This window comes from Chinchilla lanigera, unplaced genomic scaffold (assembly GCF_000276665.1).
Source record: "Chinchilla lanigera isolate Chin_1 unplaced genomic scaffold, ChiLan1.0 scaffold00041, whole genome shotgun sequence".
NCBI lineage: Eukaryota > Metazoa > Chordata > Mammalia > Rodentia > Chinchillidae > Chinchilla > Chinchilla lanigera.
In genome coordinates, this window is record NW_004955442.1 from 15006812 (window position 1) to 15027254 (window position 20443).

Consider the following 20443-nt stretch of genomic DNA (forward strand, 5'->3'; position numbering starts at 1 on the left):
ATCCAAACCACCTAAAAGAGATGAAAAGGAGAGGAAACGGCGAAGCCCTTCCCCTAAACCCACCAAAGTGCACATTGGGAGGCTTACCAGGAATGTGACTAAGGTGAGGATCACAAATCCATTCTGAGAACAGTGGTGTATACAGAGGCAGGCCTCTAACAGCAGGTGCACCTAGAATGTAGCCTACCTGATTCAAGTAATACACTGATTTAATTCCTTTTAATGGACTGTTAGATACTATATAGGAGACCTGGCCCAGTGTGACAGTGTCACACAGCAGATGTTTTTGCACAGCTGAGGCTTAGTCATTGTGTGGTGAGTGAGCATTAGTGGTGTGACCCTTCTTTCTCTGTAGGATCACATTATGGAGATATTTTCCACCTATGGGAAGATTAAAATGATTGACATGCCTGTAGAAAGGATGCATCCTCATCTGTCCAAAGGCTATGCGTATGTGGAGTTTGAGAATCCGGATGAAGCTGAGAAAGCACTGAAGCACATGGATGGAGGTGGGTCACTCTGCCCGCACCCTTTGACCTCTGTCCCATGACCTGGCTCTTTTCCATTCCAGCTATCCTTGAGTTTTCCTGGAGCTCTTTTAGGATTCCAATTCTTACTCTCTGTGGGTGTGTTTATCAACAATATGTTTTATGCAATGCTATTCTTGGAGGGAAAATCCAGCAAATATGAATATATTAGCACTTTAAGGAATTTTCAATCTGTTAAGCCTAAGGATCCAATGAAGCTTTTCTTATAAATAATATATTAGGCTTTTGTGAGAATATTTTCTTTAATCATTTGAGTCATTTTCTTTTGGCAGCATTCAGCATTTTCAGGAATATTTTGCTAGGTGACGGATTTACTGAATTCACACAATTGATTCATTTCTTTCTGGGAAGCTGCCCCAGCATACTGATTAGTGTCCACATTCAGGTCCCGTGCCTCATTCATTTTTTCCTGATGAAATTTCAGTCCTGGTGTAGTTGTTTTTGGGATTATCTTACAACTTTCATTGTCCCATGGTTCACTGTTATGGGTCCGGCCTCTGGTTTGGTGCTTTGCCAGGGGTGGGTGCTTATTAGATATTTTATGATCTGGTCCTTTTACCATAGGACAAATTGATGGTCAGGAGATCACTGCTACTGCTGTGTTGGCCCCCTGGCCTAGGCCGCCACCCCGGCGATTCAGCCCTCCCAGGAGAATGCTACCACCACCTCCCATGTGGCGCAGGTCACCCCCACGGATGAGGAGAAGGTATGTCAATTTGGAGTATCACTGGGCTCTTCAGGCCAGTCTGTTTGATGTATAAACCTATGTGACTTTATTCAGTGTAGGTTAACATGGTGGCCCTTGGAAACTTGTGAGAAAAAGAATGGCGGTCATAGTATGTGACAGTAATAGACAGAAGAGATCCTAGGATTGTGTCAGAAGCACCTGCTGAGTAAGCAGGTGAATTACTGTGAATTCTTCTCCATTCTTAGCTGGAAAACAGGATAAGTTAAGAGGCATGAATTCTGGGGTCACTGGAGTAGGAGAGGGATAATTCCCTGGGCAGAGGTCATAGCTTTTGGTGTTGAAAAATAAAGCACGGAGGATTATTCCAAAAAAAAGCCAGCTTGCCCCCTGCATCATTTCTTTATGGGGCCTTTGCTTCAGATGGTCTGACTTGGTCTCTTCTTTTCCCACAGGTCACGTTCCCCGAGACGCAGGTCCCCTGTACGCAGGCGGTCCCGCTCTCCTGGCCGCGGCCGCCACAGGAGCCGCTCTAGCTCCAATTCTTCCAGATAAACAAGGCTACCGAAGCTCACCCCTGTAACTTATATCCCACTCAGCTCAGTTTTTGTCACTTCTCTAGCCTAAGGTGGAGCAGTAGAAGAGGACCCCTCACTCAGGCAGACATCAAAGGCAGCAGTGGAGACACTTGGTGTTCGGGGTTCTGGCTAACAGAATGCTGCTGATTCAGGCCTGTGTCCATAAAGGCACCCTGCAGTTTTCTGTCCAGGAATTTTACCCATTTCCACCCATCTCCGGAGAGCCTGTAGGAACAAGCAAGCCTACAGGTGGCAGAGTGCCCTAACCTTTCCAGGTGACTTGGGGCAGTGTGGCAGTCGGTCATACCTTGGGGACCAATGCACCATTCCCATTAGGCGTGGCCCTTTGATTCCTGCTTGAGTCCTCTTCCAGCCTCTAGGGTCAAACTCCTCAAGAGAGGGTGTCTGTCTCTGCCTTCTGTTAGTTGCCATAAATGGTTCTGTCTATGTTCTCATCTACATCCCCACCCCATTTGTCTCCTTTACTCTCAAATGTTGGTGAGCAGTTTGAGAGCCAGCTTTGCAGACCATCATGAACCCATCATTTCACCTGCTATTCATGGTGGTCTTGCAGGTTATCTTGGCAACATGTACATTGCTTTTTTGGCTTTCATTGTACAGTCAGTGCTATAAAATTTGAGTTTTGTAACTTTGTAGCATTTTAGATAAGATTGTGTTTGTACTTTGTTGTGTAGAGTAAAGGAATTGTATTGAATAAACTTAGAATTAGAATGCAGATTGAGTACTGGTCTTGCTGTTCTTTAGTTCCCAGAACTACTTCACATAGTCATTTCTGATGCCAGACCAACTAAGAACAAAATACTTTAATTTCCAAAGTGACACCTCCAAAACCTCTCAATCAGAAAGATTTTGGATTAGTATGCCTAAGAGTTTTAGGTTGCTCCTTTGGGTAAACAGGGAAAAGGGTTATTTTTACTACTGTCTTCCTAAAAAGTTCACTTCTGTCTGAAACAGAGCTGCTGCTGTATTAAATAGCTGTGGGAAAATATTTTTCTTCCTCAAAAATTGGTTTGGGGCCAGCCACAATGACTCCTTCAACTACAGGGCAGGAGGATCACAAGTACCAGGCTGTCCTGGGCAATTTGGCAAGACTATCTAAAAATGTGTCTGGGAGTGTACACCTGGATTTAGTACTTGCACTGTGTACTGCCAGAATTAGATCGTGCCCTGAGAAAGAATTGGAAATGTTTAAGGTGGTAATGAGAGCCAGGCGTGGTAGCGCACACCTGTAATCCCAGCCCTGGGAAGGCTGAGGCAGGATCCTTGCGAGTTCAGGGCAGCCTGGGCTACAAAGTGAGTTCAAGACCTGTCTGAGCTGCATAGTGAGACTGTCTCAAAAAGAAAAAAAAAGATAACAAAAGTCGTGCTTAAAACTGCTTGCCCAACTGTACCTACTGTCACAATAGAACAAGACACCACACTGAGCAGTAGTGCACCAGCCAATCAAGTGACCCTTTATTCGTGTCCTTTCCTTGTTTATACAGGATGGACTAAATACACATTTAGGGGCCTCTGCCTGGGCCTGGCCTTCCAGCATGCTATATGCTGTCAACACCACCCCGCTGCTGGGCGCGGTGAGGGTCTATACTTCATCCCCCTAAGAAGGCCACGGAAGGTCCTACTGCCCGCTCAGGTGGTGACATGAACCTCGGGCAGCCTCAGGGAAAGCGAGCGCAGGACCTTGAACCTCTGGATGGGGAGCACCCTGACTAAGGCGCTGCAGGGCCGGGTTCTGCTCCCCATAGGTCGGGCGGGGCGAGCGGAGCGGAGCGGGGCGGGGCTGGGGAGGAGCCCGGTGGGGATTAGGCCGCGCCGCGACCCGGCGGTGGGGCAAGATGGCGCTGCTGGCAGGGAGGACGGTGCTGCTGCGGGCGGGTGCGGGCCGGGCATGTGATGGGCAGGGGGCTGGGGGCGGGAGGTCCTGGAAAAAGGATCAGGGCGACGGGACTCACCCATGGCGCTAACCGGCCCCCCGCCTGGTCCTGGTCCGTAGGGGTCCGGCTTGGCGCAGAGGCGGCGACCCGTGGCGGGAATGGCGCGCGGCGCTTCGCGAGCCACCGGGTGCTGGTGGAACCGGACGCGGCCGCAGGTGAGCGCGGGGGGGTGGGGGGCGGGTAAGGGCCGGGGTGGCTCGATGACGACTGTAAACCGCGCCATAGTCTTGTCGTCCTTGATCTCAGGAGCAAGCCCTGAAATCAAGTCTGAAGTCCAACTCGGGGGAACGCTGTTGAATTTTCAAAAGCAAGAGATAAAGCCCCAGTGGAAACTCGCTTTCACATCGGGTGGTTTAAGTGGGTCTTATGCGTTAAGAAAAGTTTTTCTGTTTTTCAATTTGAGGGTGTAATATTATCTAAGCAGTTGAATTAGTTAAACATGATCTCACCACTTGGAGGCTGAGGCAGGAGGATCCCTGCAAATTCGAGGCCTGCCTAGGCTAGTGAGTTCAAGGCTGGTGTGAACTACATAGGGAAAATCCTGTCTCAAAAAACAAAACAAGCCAGGCGTGGTGGCACACGTCTGTAATCCCAGCACTCCATAGGCTGAGACAGGAGGATCCTTGGAGACCAGCCTGGGCTACAAAGTGAGCTCAAGACCAGCCTGAACTACATAGCAAGACCCTGTCTCAAAAAAGACAAAAAAAAAAAAAAAATCATTGTTCTTAACATGCCTACCTAGCACAGAACTCAGTTACTATTTTTCGTTTTACCTTTTTTTTAAAAAAAATTCAGTACTGGATATGGAACCCGTGGCTGCTCTACCACTGAGTTACATTTCCAGCCCTTTATATTTTTGAGACAAGGTCTCACTAAGTTGCCAGGCTGGTCTTGACCTTGCAATCTTGCTGCCTTAGCTTCCCAAAGCTCCAGCTACTTGGGAGGCTGACGCTAGAGATCAAAAGTTCAGAGCCAGCTTGGGCAACTTTTTTTTTTTTTTTTTTGAGACAAGGTCTCACTTTGTAGTCCAGGCTGCCGTTGAAGTCAGTATGTATCCCAGGCAGGCCTCAAACTCATGGGTATCCTCCTGCCTCGACTTGAGTGCTGGGATTACAGGCGTGCAGCACCATGCCCAGTGATCTGTTGTTGTTTGAGATAAGTTCTCACTATGTATTTCAGGCTGGCCTTAAATTCACTGTTACCAAAAAAAAAACCAAAACTTTATAGCCCAGACTGGCCTGAAATTCACAATGATCCCTCTGCCTCACTCTCCCATGTGCTGGGATTACAGTTGTGCAGCACCATACCCAACTCTTGAAGCTGATTTTATATCTCTAAAACATATCATTTGAGAAATTTTATCAATACCCACCCTGTGCTCGGGCAGGAATGCAATTGCCCCATTGTCAAGTTCATCCAAACTCCCCTTAACTCATGTTCACCTTTGGCTTCTTTACTTTTCCCCCAGTGTTATCAGCTGACCTGCCAGACTTTAGAGTCAGTTTCAGAAACTTCCTGCCCAGCCAAGTTTGTGAAGCTCTTTTGTTTTATATATATGTAACTGGGTAATAGTTACTACCTCTTCCTCATAAATCAAAGATCCCAAAGATCTTATCTGCCACCAAGACTTCAAGTTCCCAGAGAATAATTTATGTTGACAGTCCAGACACTGATATCCTAGCCAGGGAAATTCTCTTAAATGACTGGCAGTGTTCTGGAAGCCACCAAGCACCAATCAGTAGTGGGAAGCAAAAACAGGAGCCATTAGCCAACAGCTGCAGTGTCTCCAGGGGCAGGCCCTTGTCCCTCTTGCTTTCTCTGCTACCAGCAGAATGAACGATGGGTCAAGGACAGGGTAGGGACATCTGATCTCAGTGTTTTCACCCTCTGTCTCTAAGTGAGCATGAGGTGAACCCCTGCTATAGTTTCTCATACATCTAGTCCTTAGATATTTCTTTTTTTCTTTTTCTTTTCTTTTCTTTTTTTAGACAGGGTCTCACTGTTTAGTTCAGGCTGTCCTTGAACTCACTCTGTAGCCCAGGCTGGCCTTGCAGCAATCCTCCTGCCTCAGCCTCCCAATTGCAGGAATTACAGGTGTGTGCCACCACATCCAGCTCCTTGGATTTTTTTTTTACTGGTCTTTTTGTGACAGGGTCTCGCTATGCAGTTCAGGCTGGTCTTAAACTCACTTTGTAGCCCAGACTGGCCTCAAACTCACAATGATCCTCCCGCCTCAGCCTCCCCAGTGCTGGGGTTACACGTGTGCCCCACCACATCTGGCTCCTTAGAGTTTTCTTATTCACTCATGGAAGTAAAGTATGTCCTCCTCCCACAAGGACTCGGGACTTGTTCCTGGGGAAAAAGAACAAAGAAGAACATATTGGTGATGAGCCAGGCATAAAGACAGGCTGGTGAGAAATAGAGGCAGAAGAGCTATGACCAATTCCATCCACAGGCCTTTCCATAGCAGTCAGAACCCTGATCCAGGCACTTGGAAGGCAGAGCAGGAGGATCACTGAGAATTTGGGGCCAGCCTGGGCTATGCAGTGAATTCAAGGACAGCCTGAACTATATAGCGAGACCCCTGTCTCAAAAATAAATAAATAAGTAAATAAACCAGCATTTAAAAAAAAAAAAAACCTGGCCCACATTTGTAGAAAATGACCTTTGATGACCCTCCTCAGTATCCAAACTGAGGAGGCATGGTAGCAGTGACAAGCAGCTGGATGATATTAAGTTGGTTTTCAGAATAGATCCCAGGGCATAGGACTTAAGTGGGTCTTTTAGAGGGGGTTGCAGTTCAGCCCACAACAGCACTGATGCTCAGGGGAGGCTGCTGGGAAAATACCCAGGAGCCCATGTGTTTGTGTTTCCTTAGTCTCCAGGATCCCTGAGAGCACTTGCAGCCTGTTTAGGATTTTTATTGGTCTTTCATCCTTGTTCTCACAACATTGCTTCTCCTTCCACCTGGTGCCATGGTTCTGGACATACTTGGAGGAGAAATATCTTGAGCATAATATGCTTGGAAAATAATTTGCCTTTCTCTATTCAAAGTTTCCTTTAATTATGTACACGTGGAGCTCTGTGGGCAGGAGAAAGCTAACTTTGCTGGTCCCTTCGTTCTGTTGGAGGCTGCCAGGAGCCCCAGTGTTGCCCTTTGCAAGCTGGGTTTAAATATAGATGTTTCTGTGAATATGAACCATCCGTAGTTGCCCACAGAAATCCAGCTCATTCTCTTGTTTAAAAAAAAAAAAAAAAAAATAGAAAAAGAAAAATGTAAAATGTTACAAAATACGGGTCAGCAAATCTGTTTTTATAAAGTTATTGGCGCACACCTGTACCCATTCATTTATAAATGAGGGCTGCTTTCACACTGACTGGTTGTAACAGTGACTATGTGACCAGTGAAACTAAAAATATTTACTATCTGGGCTTTTACAGAAAAAGTTTACTGACCCGTAGGAGGAAGGACAGCAAAGGGTGAAGGTGGGAGCGTCCTGGCTCTGTGACTGTGCCTTTGGCCTAATTTTGCATTATGTAATAGCCTTGTGATGTAAGAGGACACTTTTTCCCTGCTTCAGTGCTGGGAATGGAACCCAGGTCCTCCACATGCTAAGCAAGCACTCTACCACAGAGTTACATCTCTAGCACCCCCATCTTTTTTAAATTTTGAAGCAGGACCTCACTTGTGTGTCCAGGCTGGGCTTGAATTTATAATCCTTGTGCCTCAGTCTCCTAAGTAGCTGGGATTGCAGGTATGTGCTACCATGCCCAGCATGGAGAATACCTTTTATTCACTTCACTGCTAATGAGGAATTGGCTTCACCACCATACCAACTCATTCCTGTTTTAAGTTTTCTTCTTGGCTTATAGGAAAGAGCGCAGATGCTCAGTTTTAAATTAAAATGGTGGAGGTCGTACTTGTTTAGCCACTTGTGATGGCGCACACCTGTGATCTCAGCGTTCTCGGAGGCTGAGATGTGAGGATAGCAAGTCCCTACCCAGCCTGGGCAATTTAGAAAGACCCTGACTCAAAATAAAAAAGGTCTGAGCATGTATCTCAGTCCAGAAGTCCTGGGTTCAATTCCCAGTACAAGGGGGGAAAAGTGCTATTCAGACAAAACTGTGTTGCACCTGCGGGAAGATGTCAGAATGGTGAGCAGCAGAGAAATAGCCTCTCCACTATTCGAAATTCAGACATTGGACTATGGAAGCGTAAGGAAGACAAGGAGGAAGAAAGTGGGTCCCTGGGACCCAGCAAGCATCTGAAGGGAAAATTGGAGCCCATGGGGAGAGTAAAGAAAGGGACCGCAACACAGAAGAGGGAGGCGGCAACCAACTTCAGTGGAACTGAAGGCCCAGGTTGGCTGGGATTTTCCATCACCACTGTAATTCTGCTGTTGGTTCCTGGGATCAGTCAACATGGATCTGGGCCCTGTGTGCTCCTTCTGTCTACCAGTGACATCAGACATACCCTGAAGTGGACTTTTTTTTTTTTTCTACTTCTCTTCCTTTCTTTGCTTTTTAATTTTTTTTTTATCTTTTGATAGATGGTTTCTTCTTGTTGTTATGAGTGCAAAAACTGTTTCTAGTTTTTTATTGTTGTTTTGTCCTGTTCTTTCCCTCCTGCTTCTTCACGAGTTCCAAAAGCCTACATGGTCTTCCTTTGTCCTCCAGCCTTGCTTCTAATCCTGTTCTCTTCCTTTTCTCTATTTTTCCCAAAACCCCTTTTTAAATTTCCTCTCCTGAGGGTAAAATCACCATACTGAGGGGATATTTACTGTGTACCATTTTCTGGTTTTATTTATTTTTTTATTTTTTATTTTTTATTTTTTTGGTACCAGAAATCAAACTCAGGACCTTGCGCTTGCCAGGCAGGCATTGTGCCGCTGAGCGATCTTCCTGGCCTTTTTTAATTTTTTGGTCTTTTTGTTGTTGTTGTTCCTGGGAATGGAACTCAGGACTTCGCGCTTGCAAGTGCTTATGCCCCTGAGCTATATCCCCAGTCCCCTGGTTTGTTTTAGATTTTATTGTGTAACTACAAATCTTGTTCATACAGTTAAAGGTCACAAATTAATAGTTACCACAGTTTGTCATTTTCTAGGCTGTGTTTGGTGCTGTTGTTATTATAATTATTGCACAATTATTCTAATCAGTTGTTGTTCCTCAAATGTCACGACTGAGATTGCCTGCAGGTCATAAATAATACTATAGCCCCGTGCCTAAGAACCAAGGTATAGGCCAAATAGGCAGCAATTTCTAATCACCAACAAATTGAAGAGGTGGGATCTTGCAACAGACTCAAAACCCAAAAGCCAGCTGCTACACGTGGAAGGTATCACTCCGTAGTCATTTCCTAAGGGTTCAGAATATTAGCAATAAAAATACTTACAGTAAATAATTTATAAGCGTCAATGTAGGAATTAAACTAAAAAAAAAAAAGAAAAAGAAAATGAGAAGACAGGGAAGCAAGATGCAACCCCAGACTTTCAGCTCACCAAAGGCAAAAACCCAGAGGACAATAAGATGGAACAATTCAAAAACCACCCACCTGGGCTAGGGATTTAGCTCAGCGGCACAGCGCCTGCCTGGCAAGCTCAAGGTCGTGAGTTCAATTCCCGGTACCGGAAGAAAAACAACCAAAAGCCACCCACCTAGACTCTCTATAACAGTGGAAGTAACAAAACCAATGAATGAGGCTCTAGAAAAAATCAAATCAGAAATAATTTCTCAGATAACTTCAGAGATGATCACCATAGTGAAGGACATGATTAGTGAATCTAGACTAAATATAGATTTAAAAAAAATAAGGGAGCTTAGGATAATGATGGAAACCATGAATGCCCAACATAGGAAAGAAGTGAAATCCAGGAAACAGATTCACTTAGACATCCAGAAGATAAAAATTCTATTCAGAGTATATATAGCAGACTGAACCAATGTGAGGACAGGATATCAGGTCTAGAAGACAGGATTGCAGTTAGTGTTCATGAAACATTTCTTTAAAATAGCAAGGGCTGGGGATTGAGCTCAGTGGCGCAGCACCTGCCTGAGGTCCCGAGTTCAATTCCCAGTACCCCCCCGCAACAAAACAAAAAAGTAGCAAGGGAGGGCCAGGAATATAGCTCAGCAGCACAGTGCCTGCCTAGCAAGCTCAAGGTCCTGAGTTCGATTTCTGACACCATTAACACACACACTAAAATAGTGAGGGATCAGACAAAACTGTTTTAATGAAAGCTTTAGTGTAGGTCAGACTGAATCATTTTCTGCTTTCCTCCTGCATTTGCAGGGCTCGGCCACATGCCTGGATTTCCCCCAAAGGCTTTTGCACAGATTGGGCTCAGTGTTTTTCCTTCCCAGAATCATATAGCTTTTCCAAAGTCATTACCAGCAGGTGGCATGGCCTGGGAGGCCTGATGAGACGTGACACAGGGCATGCACAGAGGCTGTGGGCCAGGATGGGCCTGAAAGGTAGGCACAAGTGGGGCAGCCAGGGTGTTGTGCCCAGAGCCAAGCTGCAGGTGCAGTGGACTCATTTTGGAGTGAAGGACTGTGTAGTCAAGCTGGTGTTAAAGCCACAGACTTTTGTATATCAACTGGGCATAGTGGCTCATGCCTGTAATCCCAGCACTCTGGAAGGCTGAGGCAGGAGGATCACAAATTTGAGACCGACCTAGGCAGTTGAGCCATTTAGTGAGACCCTAACTCAAAATAAAACTATGAACAGAATGGGGATGTAGCTCATTGTGAAACCCCTGGGTTCAACCCCAGTACCACACACACACAAAAAGTCCTACTGTATCTAAGCAGCATGGACAAGGTCTAGGGTGCTTTCTGCCCACCAGCAGTGACTCCAAGTTTGCAGGCTCTAGGACCTCCTTAGCAGGGTCCCTGAGTGGAAGTGGGGGGTTCTTGCAAAGCTGTCCTGGTGCAGCTGCTTCCCTGGGTACATGGGGTGCCTTCTCATCAAAGCCTCTGATGTCTGAGAAGTGGGGACAAGGAATCTCCAGTTCTGGTTAGGAGGGTCCACATCCTGGGTCTCCATATCCCCTCTGCCTGCCAAAGTACCAGATGTGTGATTCATTTGTAGTACACACTTGGCATACCTATGCATGACATGGGTTTCCAGGATGTGTCTTTCCCTGTCCCAAGGAAAGCCCCCTCTTGAGCCTTTGTCCTCTGTCCTTGAGCGGTGACACCATCAAGGTACTTGAGGCCTTGCTGATACCGTAAGAAGCCAGCACAGCAAGCCGAGGCTGTATGAGGGCATGCAGGGCCCTGCTGCCTGTGCAACATTGTTGGCAACCTAAAGTCCAAAATAAAACAAATCTACCAATTTCACTTCTAGGAATATACCTAAGAGAACTGGAAACAGGTGTCTAAAAAATAAAATGTATGCACGAATGTTCAGTGCAGCATTGCGCAGTAGCCAAAAGGGGAAACAGCCCAACTGTCCATCTGTGGATAAATAAAGAGTGATTGTTCCATGCAGGTGAGTGTTCTTTACTCTAAAAAATAACAAAGATGGGGATTTGGCTCAGTGGCAGAGGGCTTGCCTAGCACATGCAAGGCCATGGGTTCTGTGTTGGTTTGGGGGGTTATTTTTGCAAGGGGAAACAATATAATACAGGACACATATTTTATATGATCATTTATAATAGTTACTCAAAGACCGATTCACAAAAGAGTGCAGGAAATCTGTCCACACACCAAGACCAAGGAATCCAGCTGAGGGGCTGGATCCCACGAAAATGTCCTGCATGAGTCCAGCTGAAGACCTAGAGCTCATAATAATGCCTCCCACAAACCCAACTGGAGGCCCAGAGCCCACGACAATGTCTCATGGAGGCCTGGTTTACGAATCTGGGAAGCTCAAAGGTCAGTGGTGGAATCTAGGAAGTCTGTGCCAGCAGGATGAAGGATCTGTGCTAGCAGGCTGAGGGATCTGCACTGGAGCCAAGAAGTGATGCTCAAAGTAAGAACCGGAGCTCCCCTGAAAGATACCACAGCCATCCTCAGCAACAGTGAGGTCCCAGGCTCCTCCAATGATCAAGATGGCCAAGTTACCATCAAGGAAGCCAATGGAGCAAGCTTCTTCAGGAGACTGAGCTGTGCACCTTCTTCCCCTGCAGAGCCAGGAAGCGATGCTCAGAGTGAGGACCCGAGCTTCCCCAAAGTGAACCGAAGCTATTCTCAGTGCCAACAAGGTCCTGAGCTTCTGGAAGGATGAAAACGGCCAAGTTCATCGGGAAAGCCAGCATGACGAGCTTCTCCAACAGAACCAACTGCTCATTACAGCTTCCACCAACTCACGCCAGCCTCTCTCAGCTCCCAGCAGCCTTCTTCAGTTTCCAAAAGCCTCCTTCTTCTCCAGGTCTGCCTCTTATGCTGCTGGCAACAGTCCTCAGGTGGGCCTCCCACACTGGGCACCACGCTTACTCAGTTTAGTTGGGGATTATAAGTTGACCACCAGTTGTCAATCCACTACAGGTTCCATCCTCAGCACCACAATAAAGAAAAAGAAATTCTGCTGGCCACTATAGCACATCCTAGCTACGCAAGAAGCTGAGGCAGGAAGATGACAAGTTCAAGGCCAACCTGGGCAACTTACCGAGACCCTGTCTCAAAATAAAAATTTTAGAAAGGTCTGGGGGCGAATTTTTTAAAAAAAAGGGCTGTAAGTGTAGCTCCATGGTAGAGCACTTTGCCTAACACTAGAGAACATTGGGTTATATTCCCAATACTAAAAAATAATAATAGTTGGGTGTGTTGGCACACAGCTATAATTCCAGCACTTGAGAGGCTGAGGCAGGAGGATCGCTATGAGTTCGAGACCAGCTTAGGCTAGAGTGAGTTCAAGTCCAGCCTGAACTGCATAGTGAAACCCTGTCTCAAAAAGAATGGATGAATGAATAAATAAATAAACAAATAAAAATAATGATGTGCTGGGCATGGTCGTGCACACCTATGATCCCAGTACTTGGAAGGATGGTCACGAGTTTGAGGCCAGCCTGGGCTACCCAGTAATACCGTCTCAAAAAAAGCTGGATGTGATAGCACATGCCTATAACCCCAGAATTTAGGAGGCTGAAACAGGAGGATTGCTGCAAGTTTGAGTCCAGCCTATGCTACATAGTGAGTTCAGAACAAGCCTGAACTACATACTGAGACCCTTTCTCAGAAAACATAGATACATAGATAGATTGATAGGTTGATTGATCTATATTATTTGAATATCACTTCCAGGGTGTTTTTTTAGGGGGGTGGTTTGTACATAGTTTTGTTTTTATATTCTGGGAAATGAACCCAGGGCCTTCTCACTGAACTATATCATATCCCTTTTTTTTTTTGAGACAGGGTCTAAATTGTCCAGGCTGGATTCAAACTTTTAATATTCCTGCTTCAGCCTCTTAGATTGTTGGGATTATGGACTTTTAACACTACACCTGGCTTCCCCTCAGTTGTTGTGGTGTGTTTTGGGTTTTGTTTTGTTTTGTTTTGTTTTGTTGGAGACAGGGGCTCACTGTATACTTCAGGCTGGCTTTGAACCCACATATAGCCCATCCTGGTCTTCAGTCTGGTGGCAGTTCTCTTGCTTCTGCCTCCAGAGTGCTGGGAGTACGGGTGTGCACCACCAAACCTGGCTTCCCTTCTTTGTTTTTGAGACATAGGGTCTCACTATGTAGTCCAGGCTGGATTTGAACTTGCTATGTAGCCCAGGCTGGCCTTGAACTCAAGGCAGTCCTCCTGCCTCAGCCTCTCAAGTGCTGGGATTACAGATGTGCACCACCACACCTGGCTCCCCTCTTTTTTTTTTTTTTTTTTTGGTACCAAGAATCTAACTCAGGACCTTGTGCTTGCCAGGCAGGCACTTGTGCCACTGAGCTATATCCCCAGCCCTCCCCTCATTTTTTAAAACCAGAAGAATTGTGCAGTTTTCTGTGGCGTGGCTGAGGATACAGCCTGACCAGGGCCCTTTTCCCATGCTGGATGTGAGGTTTTTCTTCCTCCTTCTTTAAACTAGGGATTGCTACAATAAAACTCAAGAACCCTCCAGTGAATAGCCTTTCCTTGGAGTTTCTAACAGAGTTAATCATCTGCTTGGAGAAGCTGGAGAACGACAAGACCTTCCGAGGCATCATCTTAACTTCGGTAAGTGCTTGCTCAGGGCCACTGGGAAAAGCTGGAGCCAGCTGTCACATGACAGAGTAATCGGGCAGCCCCTGCCACCTGGAGGCCAGATACTACCGTGACAGGCTTCCAGGGAGCATAGTCCCTGGTCATCAGGGATTTGATTGTACTGGTGAACTCAGGCAGGTCGTTTTCCTGAGGGCAGACCAAGCTCAAGGCTACTTGCCAGGCCTTTGGTTGCCAGGGTAGATCTGAGGAGAGTGTGGGGCTCCACAGCCTGGGTCAGAACCCTGTGGGGAGACCCAGGTCTTCGCAAGGGCATTGGAGAGCCCATGGCGCTTCCTAACAAGCTGACCCTAAAGGAACTCAGCGGCTGCTAGGCTGCTTTATCCTGGGGGGCTCTGGTGCCAGAACCAATCCCTCATATATGTGTCTAGAGAACCAGTTCTCAGCTATCCTTTGGGTTGGACTTAGCTCACATTCTCAGAGGGCCAACTTTTCATCTGTCTGAACTCCAGCATTGCTCCAAGTGCTACAAATCCCAGCAACTTCACCCAAAGGAGTGGTGACCTTGGAATCTGGTGTCAGATCTGTTCCCTGAGCATCTTGCTGATGGGAGTGAAGGTGGAGAAGGGGTGTAAACACTCTGGAGAAGAGACTGCCCACTACAGCCCTGAGGGTAGGAAAAAACTGTTATTGGGAAGATTGGTCATGTCAGAATTCCAAGGAGCTTTGCCAGGATCGTAGCTACCTAGGTATTTTCCACTTAGATTTGTCCTGAAATACATCATTCAAGGTATTATTTCTTTTCTTTCTTTTTTTTTTTTTTTTTTTTTTTTGAGACAAGGTTTTACTATGCAGTTCAGGCTGGCCTTGAACTCACAGCGATCCTCCTGCCTCAGGCTCCTGAGTGCTGGGGTTACAAGTGTGTGCCACCAAGCCCAGCCTGTTATTTCATTTTTAAAAATGCATTTTTTTTAGCCCTAGGGATTGAACTGAGGTTCTTCATGCTGAGCTATATCCCTATCCCTTTTTCTTTTCTTTTTTTCAATTTTGAGACAGTTTCACTAAATTGCTAAATTCCCCAGACTAAATGCCAGCTTCCAATCTTCCTGCCTCAGCCTCCCGGAGTGCTCATGGCTTCTGGCATCCCTATGCTTATAGTGGTGTAACTCCAGTCTCTCCTGTCTTCACAGGGCTTCTCCCAGTGTCTCTGTGTCCACATCCCCTTCCTCCTCCTCCCACCCCACTCTTCTTTGTAGTGCTGGGGATTGAACCCAGGGCTGTCACACTGAGCTACAACCTTAGCCTATTTTTCTTAATTTTTATCTTGAGAGAGGATTTCACTAAATTAATAAATTGCCCAGAGTGGTCCTAAATTTCCAATCATCCTACTTCAGCCTCACTAAGCTGGAATTACAGGCGTGTGCCACTAGGACAAGCTTAAGTTGTCCTCTGTTGTAAAGACATCTATCACTGGACTCAGTGCCTACCCTAATCCAGTCTGCCTCCTCTTTACTTGATAGCATTTTTTTTTTTTTTTAAGTACTGGGGATTGAGTCTAAGACCTTCACACTGAACTACATCCACAGCCCTTTTTAGTTTTGAGACAAGATCTCACTAAATCACCCAGTTGCCCAGGTTGGGCTTGAACTTGCTATGCTCCTGCCTCAGTCTCTCAGAATGCTTGGATCAAGGTGTACTCATCACAGTCTGCTTGATAGCATCTTCAGTACCCTATTTCCACATAAAGCCATATTCATGGATACTGGGGTAAGGGTTTGAATATGACTTTAGAGGACACAGTTCAGCAAACAACAGGTATGTTCCTAGATTCTAGAAATTCTAACCCATGGCCCTTGTAGTCTTTGGCAAGTGTCCCCAGTAGTACTTCAACTTTTTTTGTTGTTTTTTGAGACAAGGTCTTGCTATGTAGTTCAGGATGGCCTTGAACTTGCGGTGATCCTCCTGCCTCAGCCTCCCACCTGCTGAGATTAAAGGCATGTGCCACCATGCCCTGTTAGTTTGTTTCTTGAACATCCAGAATAAAGCACTTTAGTTGTGCCACAGGGATGTCATTGCCTCTGCCCTATTCCTTCTGCCATCTTATGCTACCAGGAGAGGGTGATGACTCGTGCCTCGCTGAACCAATCCCATTAGAAACAGCTAAATTTAGTGTAACTCTCACTTATCTTTTCATCTCTATTGGATCCAAGTTTTTAAAAAAGGCCCACACACTATTCATGGAAACCAAAAAGAGATCAGTCCATGGTATTGTGCACAGCCAAGCACAATGAGGAGGATGAAATCATTCCACGCCTTGTGCAATTACTTCCTCACTGCATCTAAGGCTACAGAGTGTGGACATCCATTGTCCTTGTCCTGTTCCTCCACACACAATAAGGTTGTTGTCAGTCCTTGCTGCAAACAGCATGGGGTAGACACCTGTACATTTCTATTCCTGAAAGTCAGGATAGGCGAGGTTGTGTCTGGTAACAAATCCCAGGAAATCCACCATGCATGGAATCCTGTGGAGAAGGCACCATGGCCCACGGGAGCCCCGGTACGGGTGTTCTCCCTGGGCTGCATTCCTAGCCAAGAGCCCTTCGACCAAAGACCCAGGACTTAGTGCTCACCTACTGCATCCCACTGGCCCACTCACCTCCTTTCCCACAGCCTGGCAGTTCCTCTTCTGCGTTCTTCCCAAATGCTCCTGAGTAGCTGTGTGGGGACCTGGGTCATCCACCAGGGACCACATGCCTTCTGGGTCATTTCTCTACCTCAGCACCTCTTGGCGGTACTTGACCCTCTGTAAGTGAAAGTACCTGCTCCAGAGTCCTCCCTGGACCTGAGTTCTCCACCTGGATGACAGAGAACTGGGCATGCAGAGGTGTACATAGGTATGCAGAGAGCCGATACCCGCCTGTTCTGCCTTTTCCAGTTTGAAGCTGAAAAGGGAAAACCTGGGTAGCGGAGGCTGGGTCAGGGAGGCCTAGACTGTCCTTGGAGTCCCCAGTTCTGGGCTTCCTGGAGGCAGCATCCTGCACCCTGAACCCAACCTTGTGCACTCCAGAGTCCATGTAATGGACTCTGATGAACACCTTGCCCTGGCTGCTTCCCCTAGGACTGTCCTGGCATCTTCTCAGCCGGCCTGGACCTGAGGGAGATGTGTGGGAAGAACCCAGCCCACTACGCCGAATACTGGAGGGCCGTGCAGGAGATATGGCTGAAGCTCTACCTGTCCAACATGGTCCTGGTTGCTGCCATCAACGTGCGTGTCCCCACCCCATGGGGTCTCCTCTGAGACCAGCCCAGGGGCAGGGGTAGACACCCACCTGAACCAGACAGACAGACACGACGCACAAAAGAGTGGTGGGTGGGGGCCAGGGCCTTGCCCACTAAGAGGCTACGCCTGGAGTGAGTAGTGAACCAAGTCTGCCTTTTGACTCTCTTCCTGGCCAGACCTAGGAAAGCCAGGGGAAGGCAAGGAAGCGGACATGCAGGGCTCTGGACCTGTGCTCTGAGCAGGTGGCTGTGACTATCCAGGAAAGGCTGCCTGTGATCAGGAAGCTGAAGAGAACGTGAAAGTTAGGGGCCTCACTGAAGTTCCATGGTGAGACAGGACAGGGGTGCTGAAGAGGAGACACTGATGACCTGGTGTCTGTGTGGGGGGCTAAAGCGAAGACAGGGTATGAGTTTGGGTCCCTTGGACATGCTGGTGGGGTTGGCTGCTGGAGATGGTCAGAGGGGCCCTGTGCTTGCCATCCTCAACAGGTTTTTCTGTCCTCCAAAAGCTGATGGTCCAGTCCTTAGAGGCCCTTGGGTTGATGAACAAGCCAGAGCCTTTCTTGAGATCCCTGCTGCTGAGCCCTAAGAGGGGCAGTTCCTTCTCGGTCCTTGTCCTCATTGTGCACACTCAGCCTGACTTGGTGCATCCCCGAGCAGTGGAGTAGGGGGTACTCCAAGAGCTCATGCCTACCCACTCACCCTTCCTGGGCTCTGACCCCTGCTGTCTGGGGTACACCTGGGACCAGTGGCACCTCCAGATCATCTCTCTTTTCCCTGCAGGGAGCCTCGCCTGCTGGAGGCTGCCTGATGGCCCTTACCTGTGACTACCGGGTCCTGGCTGACAACCCTAGGTACCGAATAGGACTAAATGAGACTCTGCTGGGCATAATCGCCCCCTTCTGGTAAGGCCAGAGGCTGCGCCCACACCTCACTTGGACCCTGAGCTCAACAGAACCTGCTGGGAGCCCAAGGCCAGAGGTGAGCAACTGTCTGCATTCTAGGTTCAAAGACAACCTCGTGAACACCATTGGACACCGAGCCGCGGATCGTGCTCTGCAGCTGGGGCTGCTCTTCCCACCAACAGAGGCCCTTCAGGTGGGCATGGTGGACCAGGTGGTTCCCGAGGACCAGATACACAGCACAGCACTCTCAGTGATGAGCCAGTGGCTGGCCATTCCAGGTGAGGAGCTTGGGAAGGATGGGCAGTTGCAGGCATCCATGGGAAAGGGAATCCTCCTCCCCAGCCTGATGATCCATTTCAGTGATACCAGAAGTTCTGCCACATATTCTGTGGAAGCCACAAATATGCACAGAACAGCCCCTACTAGCAAGGGGTGCCACAACAAGGCACCAGTCTGGATACTTTAAAGCCACAGAAATTTTATTCTCACAGTTCTAGAGACCAAACGTCCACATTCAAAGTGCCATGAAGGCTGGGAGGAGGGAGGCTCCCTTGACTCTTCCAGCTTATATTGGCTCCATTCCTCAGCTTGTGGCCATATTACTCATCTCTGCCTCTTTATGTGTCCTCCCGTGTCAAAGGACACCTGCCAATTGATGAAGGCCTTCCTTGTATCCAAGATGATCTCATCTTAATTACATCTGCAGAGACTTTTTTCAAAATAAAGTCACATTTACATGTTCTAGAGAGGTGGTTAGGACTTGAACATTTCTGGGAACCCTCTATAAGGACAGTTGGGAACTTAATAGTCTATTTATAGAAACAGGGATGATTGTATCAACAGTGGTAAAGACCAGGTCTACCAGATTTTGTCTGTGAAGAACCGGGGACATTGTCAGTTTCATAGGTCGCAGTCTCTGTTGAACTGGGCCCTTGGAACACAAACTGATGAGTGTGACTACACCCCAGTGAGACTGTAGGGACACAGAAGCTTCACTATTATCTTTTTTTTTTTTTTTTTAAGCCAGGTACTTGCTAAATAGTTCAGGCTCTTCTTAAACTATGTAGCCCAGGCTGACCTCAAACTTCAGATAGTCCTCCTGCCTCAGCCTCCCAAGTGCTGGGATTACCAACATACAATGCCACACCCAGCAAGTGTCACATTTTTCTTACATCACAAAATATCCTTTTGAGTTTCTCCAACTAATTAAAAGAGGTGAAAATAGCCAGGCATGGTAGCATATGCCTGTAATCCCAGCACTGGGGAGGGTGAGGCAGGAGGATTGCTATGAGTTCGAGGCCAGCCTAAACTACACCATGAGACCCTGTCTTAAAAAAAAAAAAAAAAAGTGAAAACTGTATCTCCATCCTTGGCATCTTCTCTTGGGAAGCCAGTTTGTGGACCCCTGATAAGATGCGTGAATGTTTGATGATAAAGAAGATATTTCAATAATGTAACTTAGTGAAAATACCATTTTTAAAAAGGCAATTTTTACAATAGCATCCTGTGGTTTTTAGGGAAATGAGCGGGCAGTGGGGTTAGGGGACTTTAGTTTTACCGTATTTTCTAAGTGCTCTACCCGAGTTTCTGTTTAACACTTGAGAAAGGTTATGAATCACCCCACTATCTGGGAAAGTGGGTTTTCATAGGCGAACCTCATTTTGTTTAGACCATGCTCGGCAGCTGACCAAGAGCATGATGCGGAAGGCCACCGCAGACCACCTGATCAAACAGCGGGAAGCAGACATCCAGAACTTCGTCAGCTTCATCTCCAAAGACTCCATCCAGAAGTCCCTGCAAGTATACTTAGAAAAGCTCAAACAAAAGAAACACTAAGGCCAAGCTGCCTGCCACACAGCTTTTCCTGTAGTCCCCAGGGGATTTTACACGAAGTAGTTTTCAACTTGCTCAGCTGTTTTACTAATCTTAAGAGAGTCCCAGCTCTTGTGGCCCAGCGTCCCAAGGCCCCACTGTCAGCACAAGTGCCTTTGGGTTTGAAGAGCAGTGTCTGGATTTTTGGATTTAATGGCAGGTGGGACTTCGTGGGCCCAGACAAAATCACACTGTCTCCTTTCCCAAAGCAGAATTATGAATAAAGTCTTCATGTTGTCCCATCCCCGGCCTTTGGCTACCTGCTTGCTGGAGGCTTTTTAAGGCCAAGTAAGACTAATGGGACGTACACCCTCCACCCCGAGAAAAATTCTTTGGCACCATGTTTGTTCAGTTGGGTGGAGGGAGTATGCAGCTATTCAGAGGATCCTGGGGAGCATGGAAAGGGTCCCCCCCGCCACCCCCCCGAACCATTGGATGTCTGAGGCATGCACTATTGCCAAAATCCTGAATCTTACTTTAGAAA

At 47.3% G+C, this 20443-nt stretch overlaps 2 protein-coding genes across 4 annotated transcripts in view; both read left to right on the forward strand.

The window, feature by feature from the left end:
* The window catches only part of Rnps1 (RNA binding protein S1, serine-rich domain), a 13955-nt gene extending 11408 nt beyond the window's left edge, over positions 1-2547 (forward strand). For all 3 annotated transcript variants that reach the window (XM_005391433.1, XM_005391430.2, XM_005391431.2), the window contains 4 exons: positions 1-103; positions 356-509; positions 1113-1254; positions 1689-2547. In XM_005391433.1, the coding sequence (XP_005391490.1) occupies positions 1-103; positions 356-509; positions 1113-1254; positions 1689-1788 (499 nt within the window). In that variant the 3' untranslated portion in view covers positions 1789-2547. The remainder of the gene's footprint in view (positions 104-355; positions 510-1112; positions 1255-1688) is intronic.
* Positions 2548-3600: 1053 nt separating this feature from the next.
* On the forward strand, positions 3601-20203 carry Eci1 (enoyl-CoA delta isomerase 1). The gene is made up of 7 exons (XM_005391434.2): positions 3601-3707; positions 3826-3921; positions 13791-13918; positions 17022-17168; positions 17966-18087; positions 18187-18365; positions 19757-20203. Exons 1-7 carry the CDS (start codon positions 3668-3670, stop codon positions 19921-19923), a joined length of 879 nt encoding a protein of 292 aa, XP_005391491.1. The 5' UTR covers positions 3601-3667; the 3' UTR covers positions 19924-20203.
* The last annotated feature ends 240 nt before the right edge of the window (positions 20204-20443 follow it).